General features: G+C 36.2%; 1 protein-coding gene and 1 long non-coding RNA gene across 2 annotated transcripts in view; one reads left to right on the forward strand and one right to left on the reverse strand.

Annotated features, from left to right (window-relative positions):
• LOC140146053 (pyrophosphatase PpaX-like) overlaps positions 1-12,573 on the reverse strand; it is a 30,966-nt gene extending 18,393 nt beyond the window's left edge. Inside the window, 1 exon segment of the mRNA XM_072167799.1 lies at positions 12,326-12,573. Coding sequence (XP_072023900.1) covers positions 12,326-12,504 — 179 coding nt within the window. The 5' untranslated portion in view covers positions 12,505-12,573.
• LOC140146057 (uncharacterized) overlaps positions 1-15,359 on the forward strand; it is a 273,862-nt gene that overhangs the window by 233,421 nt on the left and 25,082 nt on the right. The gene's annotated exons all lie outside the window — the stretch shown is intronic.

A 15,359-nucleotide genomic window follows, 5' to 3' on the forward strand; every position in this document is an offset into this window, starting at 1 on the left:
TATACCCATCACCCGATTAATGGCAAACAAGCACAAGCAGATCAGGGGTAGCGTTAACCCCGATCGGGGTAATTGACCCCTAAATTTAAAAAATATTAATTTTTCACCCTCTATATTGGGAATATGTGCAAGCTCGGGGGTGAACTCTGACCCTCTACTTTTGGACCTTACTCCTACCCCTGACTACACTGCAAAACATTTTTCACCCCGAGATTTAATTTTCACCCCATGTATTTGGATTTTCTGCAAGCTCGGGAGTGAAAAACACAGGAAAACATCCCCCGACTTTCGGGCCTTAATGCTACCCCTGATTATGATAGCTGAGATGACTGAAAAACATGGTGAAGGAAAATCCAAAAGCAGGAAGGGGTGTTTGGTGGCCCACAGTCATTCACATGATTGTTGCCAAAAGATCGAAAGGACCTCATTATTTCAGTCAATTTCAAGAACAATTTGCTCAATTTTAGCCCCATAATGATGACAAAATGGCTTAAAGAGACATTTGTAATGCACATCCTCCCAACTTACTCCAAAAGAGAAATCTGGGACTCCCATCATTATTTGTGTGCATAAGTTTTCTTGCAGATTGGATTGTTTGATGACATCGCCCAATTTGTATATCCGGACAGCCCCAAATTACAACACATAGTCTATGGTGCACTGTATTACATGTAATTATGCATAACGTGTCAAATTCTCAGTCTGCATCAACTGAAATTTGCTTTTTTGTGGATATCTGTTGAACTATACCCTAAAAACAGGATGCCAAAATCACAAAATACCCCTTTAAATGACTACTCCCATTTTTGGGCAATCAAGGATGTTTTAAGGGGGTACTACACCCTTAGCCAATTTTGTGCCTATTTTTGAAATAAAAAAAAAAAATTATAGAGCATTGGTGACAAGTAAGATATGTATATTATAGGGGCAAGGACTACAACTACTGCACTGGCATTTTTATTTCAGCACAGACAACAGTTGTGGAGTTACAGTCAAAAATGAAGGAAAACCAATATTTGATCAATAAATCAATAACTACTTGCCTTGAGTTGCTGAAAATTCTGTGCAGTAGTTGTAGACCTTGCCCCTATACATATCTTACTTGTCACCAATGCGCTTATAAATTTTGAGAAAAATGCAAAAATAGGCACAAAATTGGCCAGGGTGTAGTACCCCTTAATGAAATTAAATGCCCATTCAGTGATTTGCTCATCAGGACAATCTTAAAAATCATCAAAATTCTGATCTTGGTACCATTGTCATTGTCATAGATGTGCTAACATAGCATGCTAGTAGTTCAGCCAAAAGCTGTGTATTTGAAACAAAATAAGACATTTACATGAATCAGTAATTTTTATACTGACAGTATATAAATTAGCTATCATGTATTTGAATGGAACTTAGTCAACACTGCTGTTTTTGTTTTGTTTTTGCCAAATTTTTCATTTCAAAAATACCAAATGACAATTTTATCGACTTATCCTTCACTTTTAAATGATTTATTAACAATTTTAGGTTTTTTTTACACTTTTGCTGGGATTAGTGTTAAAGTCAAAACATTTCAAGACAACAGAGGGATAACACAAACCAATTACTTGACTTTAAAAAAAGAAGCACCCTATTTTAAAGGGGTTATATTTTGGGTTTTGGTCAAAATGTTTTAAATAACATGTCACGTTTTATAAAGGACATGAAAACGTTTTAAAATGTGTGTATGAAAAAATACTACAATATCATAAATGTCAAAATGTTTGCAACATTTAAGTAACATTATGTTAGAATGTTTTGCAGTAAGTTTTCAAACGTTTGTGAATGTTAATATGAAAACGCTTTATAGCCTTTATATAAACCGGCAACAACATTTGAACATTGTCGCAACCTTTTCTAACCATATACCCTTAAGCTAATATATGTAGAAACATTGTGTTTACTTGGATTGTATATTTAAAAAAAAAAGCAGAGATTTATAGGGCGCTAAGCACAGGAACGAGGCCTGGACGTTGATGCCCAAACTTTGGCACACTTTACATTAAGAAATAAAGTTACATGTTTATACAGTGGTAATGTGTATTTCAATATTTAGCACAAATATAAAAAGAGTGATTGTTTTGATTTGATGTGATTTGTGAAAAGCCTTTGTATGTTGCATTATCCTATTTTGTTTTATAAAGGTAATAAAGGCTAAATCAATCCTTTGCTCATAACCTTTGACATTGAAATCACAGGTACAAAATGAAAACAGTTCTAAAAAGAGATCTATATTTCCATGTTTTTTGTGTACAAAACACAAAATGTTGCCATGTGAAGGGTTTTCACAGATCACATCACATAATATTATCATGATACTCTGTAGTTCTATATCATTCCCTTTGTAACTAGTTATAAATTACATGTTTATAAAATGTAGTGTCAGGTATTGGTACATAAACAGAATATGATGGTAAATTAGTCTGAACATTTTAAACGTAAAACTAAATTAATTTTTTTAAAGGTCCTAACCCTGATTTTGGCCAATTTTGGGTCGGTTGGTGGATGGAGGACAAGTAAATGAAACAATTTTTTGTTGCTTAAGGTGGTACTATACCCTTGATAAATATGTGACTATTTTTTGCATTTTTCTCAAAAAATAATAACACACAAAAGTTATATATATTTTAGGGGCAAGGAATCCAGTTACTACACTGGAATTTCAGTGACTCGAGACAAGCGGTACGTTATTTATGATAAGAAAAGAGGTACCGCTATGTACCTCATAACATATATAATGAACCACTTGTATTGAATCACTGAAATTTCAGTGAAGTAATTGGATTCCTTTCCCTATAATATACATAATTTTGTTACCAGTGTAAAGTTATTTTTGAGAAAAATGCAAAATTAGTCACAAAATTTTTTAGGGGGTGTAGTACCACCTTAAGGTAATGTGTTTGCCCATACTTTATAGTGTTCGTAATCATACCTCATTTAAAGTTTCATTTAAATAAAACATACTTATTTGGCATAAGTTGTTAGTACAAACTTTATGTAGAACCTGTACTTATTATAAGTTTGGTTCAAACATTTTGAAAGTAGAGGTGGGTAACCTGATTGAAAATCTCATCCCCCCACTTTACCTCATCAAAATGCTGATTTTGGTATCAGAAGAAAGCTCATATTTGTCTCATAAACATATTGAAATTTGGCGTTTAAATCGGTGTATTTCGAAGAAATCATCAAAAAACTGTCGAATTAGTCAAAACTATGGTATACCATTGTTTTGACTAATTAGGCAGTTTTTTTTTTTTTTTTTGGGAAATACACTGACTTGGAACTTCTAATTTCAATATGTTTATGAGAAAAATAGGACCTTTCACTTGAAATCAATATATACATGATCATGATGATTATCATTAATTAAAACACTGTAGACTACCAATATCACACTGTACAGGGTGTCTCAATAAAATAGGCCCTGTGGATTTGGGGACATAGCATCAATTACCAGCAGTAAAATTAAAAGTTTCTTAAAGATTCAAAAACCATGAAATGTCTGCTATAAAATGGTGCAACAATTATCAAAATCCGTTCACGCGTCACTGAGATAATTGGAAAACTGCAAATAGACCCATTTTTGGACCTTTCCAATGGCCAATATACACGTTAACAATAATATGCTGCTTTGTAGTTTAGTATGGAGGAAATACACGTAAAACTCCCGGTGTTGTTGGGTAGGTGATAGCTTGTCTGATCAGAAACTATGCCTCCACGGTTATTGATATTATTTTTCAAATTTTGTTTATTTCACAATCAATACTTTCACCTGAACCATTTAATTTTTGTAACCATTTTTAGAACAATTTATTTCAGCCACTGCAATATTAAGGCCAGCCCTACTGTTGCTTGAGAAATGAGTGAACAATATTTTAGAAGATTCACTTTTACATATTGTTAACCCAAAGAGAAATGTGTGAACAACATTCTTTGAGAGATTGCTTGATTGATTGATTGATTTATGTTGAATCCAGCAACATTGGGAGTATTCATCATTTTATTTTTTCATTTTAAACTACAATGCATATTGTTAATGTGTATTGCCCCATTGGAACGGTCCAAAAATGAGTCTATTTGTACAATCTCAATTATCTCAGTGATGCGAGAACGGATTGTGACGCTTTTTGCATAATTTTAAAGCAGGCACTTTGTGGTTTTTGAATCTTTAAGAACATTTTAATTTTACTGTTGATACTTAAAGTTATGGACCCCATTCCACAGGGCCTATTTTTATTTAGACACCCTGTCGGTAATTCCATTAGGAATTAGTCACATTTACAAAAAACATTTACATTTTCTTTTTACATGAGTGCTTGAAATGGATGACATGTTATGTTATACGTAAGTTTTAAAGAATTTGATTTTCCAAATATATCAGGTCACCTTCCTTTAAGCCTAAGAAGTATTATACTCAACATATTTGTATGCCCCTTGTGGGTTCGTAAGAACAAAATAAAGAAGCGAATATAATGCAAACTTGTATCTGCTTTCATTCTACTATTTGTAGTGTCACTTCTAAACAGGTCTTTCATTTTCAGCACCCGGGTCCCGTGCCAGTATCTGTGTGAAAGTTTCCTTAATCACCCCATCTGTGTTTTACAATTTCTCTTTATAAAAATCCACAGCAGTCCACATTTTTCAATGAAATGGTCCAAAATTGAAAAAAAAAAGGTTTGATAATTTTAGTGGGGTTTAAGTCCCAATTTTTACAAGCGCACTTTTAATTCAAAGATCCCTCTTTGGAAGTACCACACCCAAACCAAATCCTGCGTATGGGCCTGAAGCTATACATAATTACATACTTATATGTGAATGACCCAATTGACTTTCTTCCTCCTGACACCCACTATCAAAGTTGAGATTCTGGTATCAGAAAAATTCCGGCTATGTCACTGAGTCTTGTCAATAATAGAAAAAAAATCACATACAATAGTAACATTACAAATCACAGACAAAATAAGAAATCATTGATATTATGTTTAGGGGCTGTGCAATAATGATGGGTATTTTCAAAAGATGTGCCAAAAATTGCTGCCCCTTTGGCCTGCCAAAAATACTTTCTCCCCTGTCGACCTGCCAAAACATCTTTGCCCCCCCCCCCCCCTTTATAATTGCACAAATCTTTAATGGTCAAAAAAGGAATAATGAGAGGATGACATTTTGCATCTAAATCAAGGTTTTGTACTGTCCCCCCCATTAAAAAGGTGATCCGTTAATGAATGTGTGCCCAAAAATGCCCCCAACAAAAAAATTAACCCTCCCCAGGGTTCATAATAATTAGCATTCCGTTATCTCACCGTGCATGTTCAAAATCAATTTTGCGAATGCAAAAAAAATCGTAGCTGGAGTGTTTGACAAGACCATCACTTAAGGGGTACTACACCCTGGCCAATTTTGTGCCTATTTTTGCATTTTTCTCAAAAACTATAGCGCATTGGTGACTAGTAATCTTATAGGGCAAGGACTACAACTACTGCACTAAAAATTCAGCAACTCAAGGCAAGTAGTTATTGATTTATTGATCAAATATTGGTTTTCCCTCATTTTTGACTGTAACTCCACAACTGGTGTCTGTGTTGAAATAAAATTTCCAGTGCAGTAGTTGTAGTCCTTGCCCCTATAATATACATATCTTACTTGTCACCAATGCGCTATAATATTGAGAAAAATGCAAAAATAGGCAATAAAATTGAGCAGGGGTGTAATTTCTTAAAAAAACCTTTTTCTTTAATTATTAAACATGTAAAAGGGGACATTATAATTTATGGGAAGCAACATGTGATTTATAAGAGCAGGCACTCAAACATTTACATGGTCATAAGGGGTTGTAGGTTACAAATTGCATTTTTGTGTATCATCACTGAACCAGATGGATTGAGAGCAATTGTGTGTGTGTGTGTGTGGGGGGGGGGGCTGAGACGAATTCGTCTCAGGTGGGGGGTCCCCCTTCAGAAGTAATTTCCCCTAATGCCCCTTCTAAATAAATTAAACATGTAAAAGCGGACAATATAATTTATGGGAAGCAAGATGTGATTATCATGATTATAAGAGCAAGCGCTATAAGATTTACATGGTCATAATGGGTTTTAGGCTACAAATTGCATTTTGTGTATCATCACTGAACCAGATGGATTGAAAGCAATTGGGGGGGGGGTGTGTGTGTGTGTGTGTGTGTGTGTGGTGGGGGTTTCCCGCAGTCATTAGTCATTGTCCCTAATGCCCCCTCAAAATAAAAGTGAACAGTAGGCCTATAATTTATGGGAAGCGAGATGTTATTATTATAGGAGAAGACGCTAAAACTTTAACATGGTTATAGCGTGCTTTAGGCTCAAAATGCAGTTTTTTTGTATCATCACCGAACAACTGGGGTGTGGTGGGGAGGGTTGTGGGGAGGGGTCCCCATTTAGAAGTCATTTCCTTAATGCCCCTTCTAAATAAATTAAACATGTAAAAGCGGACAATATAATTTATGGGAAGCAACATATGTCCAAATAAGAGCAAGCGCTAAAAGATTTACATGGTCATAAGGGGTTTTAGGCTATATACAAATTGCATTTTTTGTATCATCACTGATCGAGATGGATTGAGAGCAATTGTGTGTGTGGGGGTGGGGGTGTGTGTGGGGGGGTCCCCAATCAGAAGCCAAAAAAATGTTTTCCCCCAACAAAAATTAACCATCCCCAGGGCTTATAATAATTGCACAGCATTCCCATTATCCCACCCGTGCATGTTCAAAAATCAATTTTGCGAATGCAAAAATTTCCTAACTGGAGTGTTTAACAAGACCATCCCTTAAAAAAACGTTTTTCAGCAATCTCTTCTATAGAGAACCGTCACGTCTATCAGTGACTTGCTTACATGCAATAGAACTGCGTATTTGGCGATGAAAATATAGGAGGCCTAACGAGGGCGCTCTTATCTTTTATAGCCCGGTCGCCCTACGTACTAAAGCTGTGTTCAAACAGGGATGAACTAAAAAGTTTCATAAAAGCAAACATACATCATCACTGAACCAGATGGATTGAGAGCAATTGTGTGGGGGGGGTGTGTGTGTGTGTGTGGGGGGGTGGTCCCAGTCAGAAGTCATTGTCCCTAATACCCCTTCGAAATAAAAGTGAATACTATAATTTATGGGAAGTGAGATGTCCAAATAAGAAAAGGCGCTAAAACTTTAACATGGTTATAGCGTGCTTTAGGCTCAAAATGCAGTTTTTGTATCATCATCGAACTAGATTGAGAGCAATTTGTGTGGGTTGGGTGTGTGTGCGGGGGGTCCCTAGTTAGAAGTCACTTCCCCTAATGTCCCTTCTAAATGAATTAAACATGTAAAATGGTACATTATAATATATAATTTATGGGAAGCAACATGTCCAAATAAGAGCAAGCGCTAAAACATTTACATGGTCATAAGGGGCTTTAGGCTACAAATTGCATTTTTTTGGTGTCATCGATGATCTAGATGAATTGAGAGCAATTGTGTGTGGTGGGGGGCATTCCCCCTCTGAGAAATTGTACCTAATGCCCCCTCGAAAAAAAAGTAAACACTATAATCTATGGGAAGCGAGATGTCCAAATAAGAGAAGGCGCTAAAACTTTAACATGGTTATCATGGTTATGGCGTACTTGACTTTAGGCTCAAAAATCAAAATGCAGTGTTTTGTATCACCATGGATTGAGAGCAATTGTGTGTGGGTGGGGGTGGGGGTGTGTGTGTGAGGTGCGGGGGGGGGTCCCAGTCAGAATTCTTTTCCCCTAATGCCCCTTACAAATAAATTAAACATGTAAAAGTGGACATTAGGCCTATGGGAAGCAACATGTGATTATAAGAGTAGGCACTAAAACATTTACATGGTCATAACGGGTTTTAGGCTACAACTTCCATTTTTTCTGTTTCATCACTGAACCAGATGGATTGACTCGAGCAATTGTGTGTGGAGGAGGGGTCCCCCAGTCAGAAGTCATTGTCCCTAATGCCCCATCGAAATAAAAGTGAACACTATAATTTATGGGAAGCGAGATGTTCAAATAGGAGAAGACGCTAAAACTTTAACATGGTTATAGCGTGCTTTAGGCTCAAAATGCAGTTTTTAGTATCATTTTTTTGTATCATCACTGAACCAGATGGATTGACTCGAGCAATTTTGTGTGGGGAGGGGTCCCCAGTCAAAATTGAATAGTATAATTTATGGGAAGCGAGATGTCCAAATAGGAGAAGGCGCTATAAGTTTAACATGGTTTATATAGCGGGTGGCGGGGGGGGGTACCGACCATGATTTTTTAGGCTACAAATTGCATTTTGTTGGTATCATCACTGATCTAGATGAATTGAGAGCAATTGTGTGTGGGGGGGAGGGGATCCCCTTTGAGTCATTGTCCCTAAGCCCCCTCGAAAAAAAAGTAAACACTATAATCTATGGGAAGCGAGATGTCCAAATAAGAGATGGCTCTAAAACTTTAACATGGTTATCATGGTTATAGCGTACTGTAGGCTCAAAATGCAGTGTTTTGTATCACCATAGATGGATTGAGCAATTGTGTGTGTGGGGTGAGGTGCGGGGGGGGGGGGTCCCAGTCAGAAGTATTTCCCCTTTGCCCTTTACAAATAAATTAAACATGTAAAAGTGGACATTAGGCCTATAATTTGATTATAAGAGCAGGCACTAAAACATTTACATGGTCATAACGGGTTTTAGGCTACAGCTTCCATTTTTTTGTTTCATCACTGAACCAGATGGATTGACTCGAGCAATTGTGTGTGGGGGAGGGTTCCCCCAGTCAGAAGTCATTGTCCCTAATGCCCCATCGAAATAAAAGTGAACACTATAATTTATGGGAAGCGAGATGTTCAAATAGAAGAAGACGCTAAAACTTTAACATGGATATAGCGTGCTTTAGGCTCATTATCGAACAAGATGGATTGAGAGCAGGGGTGTGTGGGGGTGGGGGTGTGTGTTCTTTATCGAACAAGATGGATTGAGAGCAATTGTATGGGGGGGGGGGGGGTGGGGGTCCCCAGTCAGAAAGCTTTCCCCTGAAGCGGATATCATATATAATTTATGGGAAGCACTGAGGTGTGATTATAAGAGTAAGCACTAACACATTTACATGATCGTAACGGGTTTTAGGCTACAACTAGCTTCCATTTTTTTATCATCACTGAACTAGATGGATTGACTCGAGCAATTTTGTGTGGGGAGGGATCACTCAGTCAAAAGTGAATAGGCCTAGTATAATTTATGGGAAGCGAGGCGCTAAAACTTTAACATGGTTGTAGGGGGGGGGGTACCGACCACGATTTTTTTTTTGTTTGGGGCAAAGGGTCTAATGGGGGGTCAGCAAATTCGCCATGGGATTTTTTAAAATTCCAGATCGATTGGGGGAGACACGTGCCCCCCGTGTCCCTATGACACTATTTATGGGAAGCAACGTGCCTAAATTATCACTGCTGAGCTGAAGCAGCTGGGTCGAGAGCAAGGAAGGTGGGGTCATAAGTCATCCCAGCGGCCCCTTCCAAATAAAAACATGTATCAAACAGTACAACATACAACTTACCTTCAATGAAGAAACTGGAGGCAATCAATTGTGGGATGGGGTGGTGTGGACAGTAACGGTCCCAAGCCAGGTGAAAGAAAGAACTTATCCATTCACCCCTTCGCGTAATGTATAGGCTTACTTTGAACTGCTTACTCAATCCCTATACTGCTCAATGACCCCCATTTACTAACCTACTTAACCAATCAACCTACCTAGCGATCAACAGATCAAGCAATCGATGAATGAATTAATCCAATCAACTAATCCGAATCAACTTGATATACTCTCCCCTTTCTGAATCTATCCATCTCTCTCATTCACTCACATAATCAATCAATCAAACAATCAATCAATCAATCGATTAATCGATCTAAATCAAACTAAACTAAATGAACGAATAACTAAATAGATAAATAAATAAATATATAAATAAGTAAAAATTTATAAATAAATAGATAAATTAATCAATAAATGAGTGGATGAGTCAACAAAATATTTAAAACAAAATCAAATGAATAAATCCAATCAGCTTATCAATCAACTTGATACTTCACCCTACTCACAAGCTCTCTTTCTGACTCACACAATCAACCAATCAATCAATATATTAATCGATTATTAAATAAATAAATATATAAGTGACTAAATAAAATAAATAGATAATAAAATAAATGAATAAATGTTAATTAATTAATTAATTAATTAATTAATTATTAATTTATTTATTTATTTATTTTAATTTATTTATTTATTTATTTATTTATTTATCAGTCTATAATAATAAATCGATAAATAGGCCTAAATAAATAGATAATAAAATAAATGAATAAATGTTAATATTTATTAATTAATTAATTAATTTATTTATTAGTTAATTAATTAATTTATTAATTATTAATTAATTAATTTATTTATTTATTAATTTATTTATTTATTTATTTATTTATTTACCAGTCTATAATAATAAATCAATAAATAGGCCTAAATAAATAGATAATAAAATAAATGAATAAATGTTAATTAATTAATTAATTAATTAATTTATTTATTTATTTATTTATTTATTTATTTATCAGTCTATAATAATAAATCGATAAATAGGCCTAATAATTGCCATTCTATGTTATTCTAGATAATAACCTATTGAGCAATAATTCGTCCTGCATGTCTTGATAATTCGTATGGACCCTGTATGAGACTGCATGCGCACCCCGACACCGCTATTGCCCGTATAGTAGCCCCACTCATTAAAGGGAATATTCGATCCGGTTATCCGGTCTTTTGTCCATTCGCGTATCAAAACAAAGACACGGTATTTACATACAGGTACACCTATACACACATACCCGTCGTTTAATATAGGCCTACGGATAAAATAAAAGCTATTAGGCCTAATATAGGGTCTACGAACATTTTTATTAGGCCTATAGTGTCAGCTTCTAGATAATTATGAGAACCAAATTTGTTGTGATCAAGGTACCCCGGGATGCAAGGTCGCCAGAGCCAAGCCAAATCACTGTCAAGCCAACCGTGCAATAAATACGCGTTTAAAATTTAAAATTGTCTAAAAGACCAGTCGTTCTGAGCTGCTCTGCTTTAAAACTAATTCATCGGATCCTAAAGAACAGTGCACTCGATCAATTAGGCAACGGAGAGTGCAACGGCATAATAGGCATAGCAACAACGGGTCCAGCACACGGAATTACCCGTGTGCTTCTATACCAGACTACGCAAAGTACTAGCTTGGCATCAGTATTACTGTGTGCTTCTGGATACAAATCACTCAGTATATACAGATGCTTCTGTATGATACTGGTGCACCGTGTTGGAAACCATATCTTGAAGTACAGTGAATCCGGCACCTTGCTGGCAACAGATTAAGTATATGGTACAAATGCGTGATACATTTTGCCATGTTTGAAGCTAAAATGGTGAATTAAGGTGCAAAGTGGAACAAATTTGCACAAAGAGTGCAAAAATGTGCACTTTTTAGGCTAAAGTGGCCAAGTATGAGGAAAATTTGGTACAAGTCCACATGCAGATGATTGTATAATGACCATCCCCACAAATATTGGGGGAATTTACCCCCCGATTTACGGTATCTTAAAATCAAGTCTCAAACATGGGTGCAACCTTTCAGTTCATATTTCTTCACGAAAGCGACTCCACAAAATGTTACACGTCGATGGATCTGTTGAAGTCCCTAATAGGTTGCCAGTGAATGACTATACTGAAAAATGACCAAAATCTGTAAATAGTTTAAAATGATTTCCCCTCGCTTCCCTGGTTGGGGGGGGGGGGGGGGGATCTCAACTTTGGTTTAAATGGGGAAGTGTGCCTCAGACTCTGAAAAACTACCCAACTTTAAACCAAATTTGATGAGAAAACGTACCCAAAATTATACGATGAAAAATTTGCATCTTTTCGAGAAAACTTTGAAAAAACACCCCTTCTTTTAAAACAAAACTTTTCTGAAATTGAGGGCCATCAATAACCAAAACATCTAAATATGCCCCAGAGTCGGAACTAAATGGCTGTAAATTCACCCTAAATCTGCCGCACATCCCCGTACCCTTATTTCCAAAATAAATTTGCCCTCAAAAACAGCTGATTTTACATGCATACAGCTCAATCTATTTTATGCTGATTTTACATGCATACATCAAATAAAAAATTAATTTCCAAAATCGGAAAATCTGGGTTGGTCAGGCCCATAGAATATGTTTTTTTTAAAACTTTTGTTAAGAAAAAGTCTTCCTACCTGATTGCCAATGCCCTTATCCATGGTGCATACATAGCATGAACACATGCAATTGTACCATCTTTGTCAAATATAACCAACTGCCGTTTTCTGTCGGACTCAACTTTCTGTTGACAGGATCCTGCTTGTGATTGGTGCGTGTCTGCGGTTAATGGTCCTCTTGTTTGTGATTGGTCCATATTAGCCGTTATTGGTCCTGTTGCGTCAGGTTCAAAATGTTGTGCTGAATTACTACGGTTTACTGAAAATGTCCTGTAGAGAAGAGATACAATTATTGTCAGTGGCATAACTGCGGGCACTCCCACTTTGGAGGTGACGTGTATATATGTAGGGTTGTTAAGACCCCTTCTTCAGCGCTAGTACCTGAAGACCCCATATTGATTTTTAAACGCATGCGCTGTCACCTAAAGACCAGGCCCTCTTATTTTTTCATTCAATCTGTAACCCAAACGCTGAAGTTTATCACTGAAGTTCAGTAATATTTTGAAAAAACAAAGCCATTTAAAGACATTTAGAAAATGTTGAACTAGAAATTCAATGTCTGAAGCTTCTGTGGGGATGGTTTGGCTGTCACCCACAGGTCCCATTATAAAAAAGGTCATGTTCTCACCCAATGCCCTCCTAATTTAGCTCCATATGGTCTGCCTCTTACCGTATCTTTTCAACATTTTGCTCTCAATGAATGCAAAAATTGTGGTCTCACCAAATGACCATATTGTTTACATTTTGCTCTTACCGAATGCCCCTTACAGTGAAAGTGTCAGCCCCAATGTAACACCTATCCAATTCATATTGATTTGAAGTGCCCTCCTCCCAGCATAAATGTCGGGGGTGCCCCTGTGACGGAAAATGGCTTGGGCACTGGCCCCTCCATGCAGTTTTAGAGTTGTTAACTTGTTTCTTTGTAACTTTTCGCATTTTAACAAAGCAGAACTAAATACAGTAGGTTACTGGGTAACCTGATTGACAGCCTCATCCCCCCACTTTACCCCATCAAATTGCAGATTTCCAGAGAAATCATCAAAAAACTGTCAAAATAGTCTTGACTGTGGTATACCACGTTTGAGATTAATTCAACAGTTTTTTCATGATATCTTCGGAAATACACCGATTTGGAACTCCTAATTTCAATATGTTAATGAGAAAAATATGATCTCTCATTTGATATCAATTTAGAGCATGATCATGATAATTATCATAAATAAAAAACACTGCCGACTACCAGTATCACACTGTATAAATGTCAGTAATTTCTTAAGGAATTAGTCACATTTACAAGGAACATTTACGTGTTCTCTTTGCATGAATGTTTAAAAAGGGACAACATTTTATGTTTTACTTAAGTTTTGAAGAATTTGATTTTCCAAATATATCAGGTCACCTTCCTTTAATAATTTAATGCAATATTGTATTATAAAATGAAAAATGGCCTTGTCCCCACCCCATCCTAAAAATATTCTTAGCAATACCACTGAGTTCTGTTGTGCATGCACATCATGCTTGATACCATTGGCATAGGGTAAAGGAATCACCCCCAGCTAAGGGCTCATATTGAAATTCCCTTACACAGGAAGGTGTGCGCCATCCTGCAGCTTTCCTGTGCTAGCCTTCTTTTGTTAAAATCCTGGGCAGGGTGTATCACTGATGCATATAATCCATCCATTTTATGACCAAGCTTTCCTGAGGCGCGCGCTTAGCGAGGGGAATCCTACCTTCTTTCTGTGTGAAAACGTGGTAGGGTATTTCAATATGAGCCCTAAGTGGTCAGAATAACACTGAAATTCTATTACAGACCCATATGTTTGTATATTCCAAGCGCAACCATTTGCCCCAATTTTGAAGCCATATATAGGCCTAGTTTCTTATAGCAGGACAACAACTTACCCCCTGGGAAATTAACTTTATCCAGTACATATGACACTGCTTGGAGCATGCATTCATCATGTTTATAATTACAGCATGTATATACCAATATTTGATTCTGTATGTGACACGCTGACACTGTGTGGATCACATCATCATGACTGTGCACAATTTTGATACTTTGGACTCTAATGATACTAAGTGCCATATAGGTATGTTCAGATTATTCAGATCTCATACATGTATTCAAAATGAGTGTTTTGAGCGTTTCGACAGTATTTTCTGTGGGACATGAGAGCACATCAGACATATCGAATTGCATTCTGGATACGAAGAATGTCTTTCTGATATCAAATAATTTTCATTTTTTGAAATTCACGATATAATACAAATTTTATGACAAATTATTAAAATTTGATATTTTTCACATTTTTGATATATAACAGTCCTCGAAGTGAATTTTATAAATCTAATGATATATTCTTAAAGTGTATGTAGCTGGGAGGAAAAGCCGACGATCAATTGAAAAATTTGACCTTTCATATTGAAGATATGGATTTTCTGATTGACAGCCTCATCCCCCCACTTTACCCCATCAAATTGCAGATTTTGGTATCAGGTGAAAGCTCATATTTTTCTCTCATTAAAATTAGGCATTCCAAATCGGCATATTTCCAGAGAAATCATCAAAAAACTGTCAAAATAGTCTTGACCCATGGTATACCACGTTTGAGATTAATTCAACAGTTTTTTGATGATATCTTCGGAAATACACCGATTTGGAACTCCTAATTTCAATATGTTAATGAGAAAAATATGATATCTCATTTGATATCAATTTAGAGCATGATCATGATAATTATCATAAATAAAAAACACTGCCGACTACCAGTATCACACTGTATAAATGTCAGTAATTTCTTAAGGAATTAGTCACATTTACAAGGAACATTTACGTGTTCTCTTTGCATGAATGTTTAAAAAGGGACAACATTTTATGTTTTACTTAACTTTTGAAGAATTTGATTTTCCAAATATATCAGGTCACCTTCCTTTAATAATTTAATGCAATATTGTATTATAAAATGAACCATGGCCTTGTCCCCACCCCATCCTAAAAAAATTCTTAGCAATACCACTGAGTTCTGTTGTGCATGCACATCATGCTTGA

The sequence above is a fragment of the Amphiura filiformis genome, chromosome 2, assembly GCF_039555335.1.
Source record: "Amphiura filiformis chromosome 2, Afil_fr2py, whole genome shotgun sequence".
Classification (NCBI taxonomy): domain Eukaryota; kingdom Metazoa; phylum Echinodermata; class Ophiuroidea; order Amphilepidida; family Amphiuridae; genus Amphiura; species Amphiura filiformis.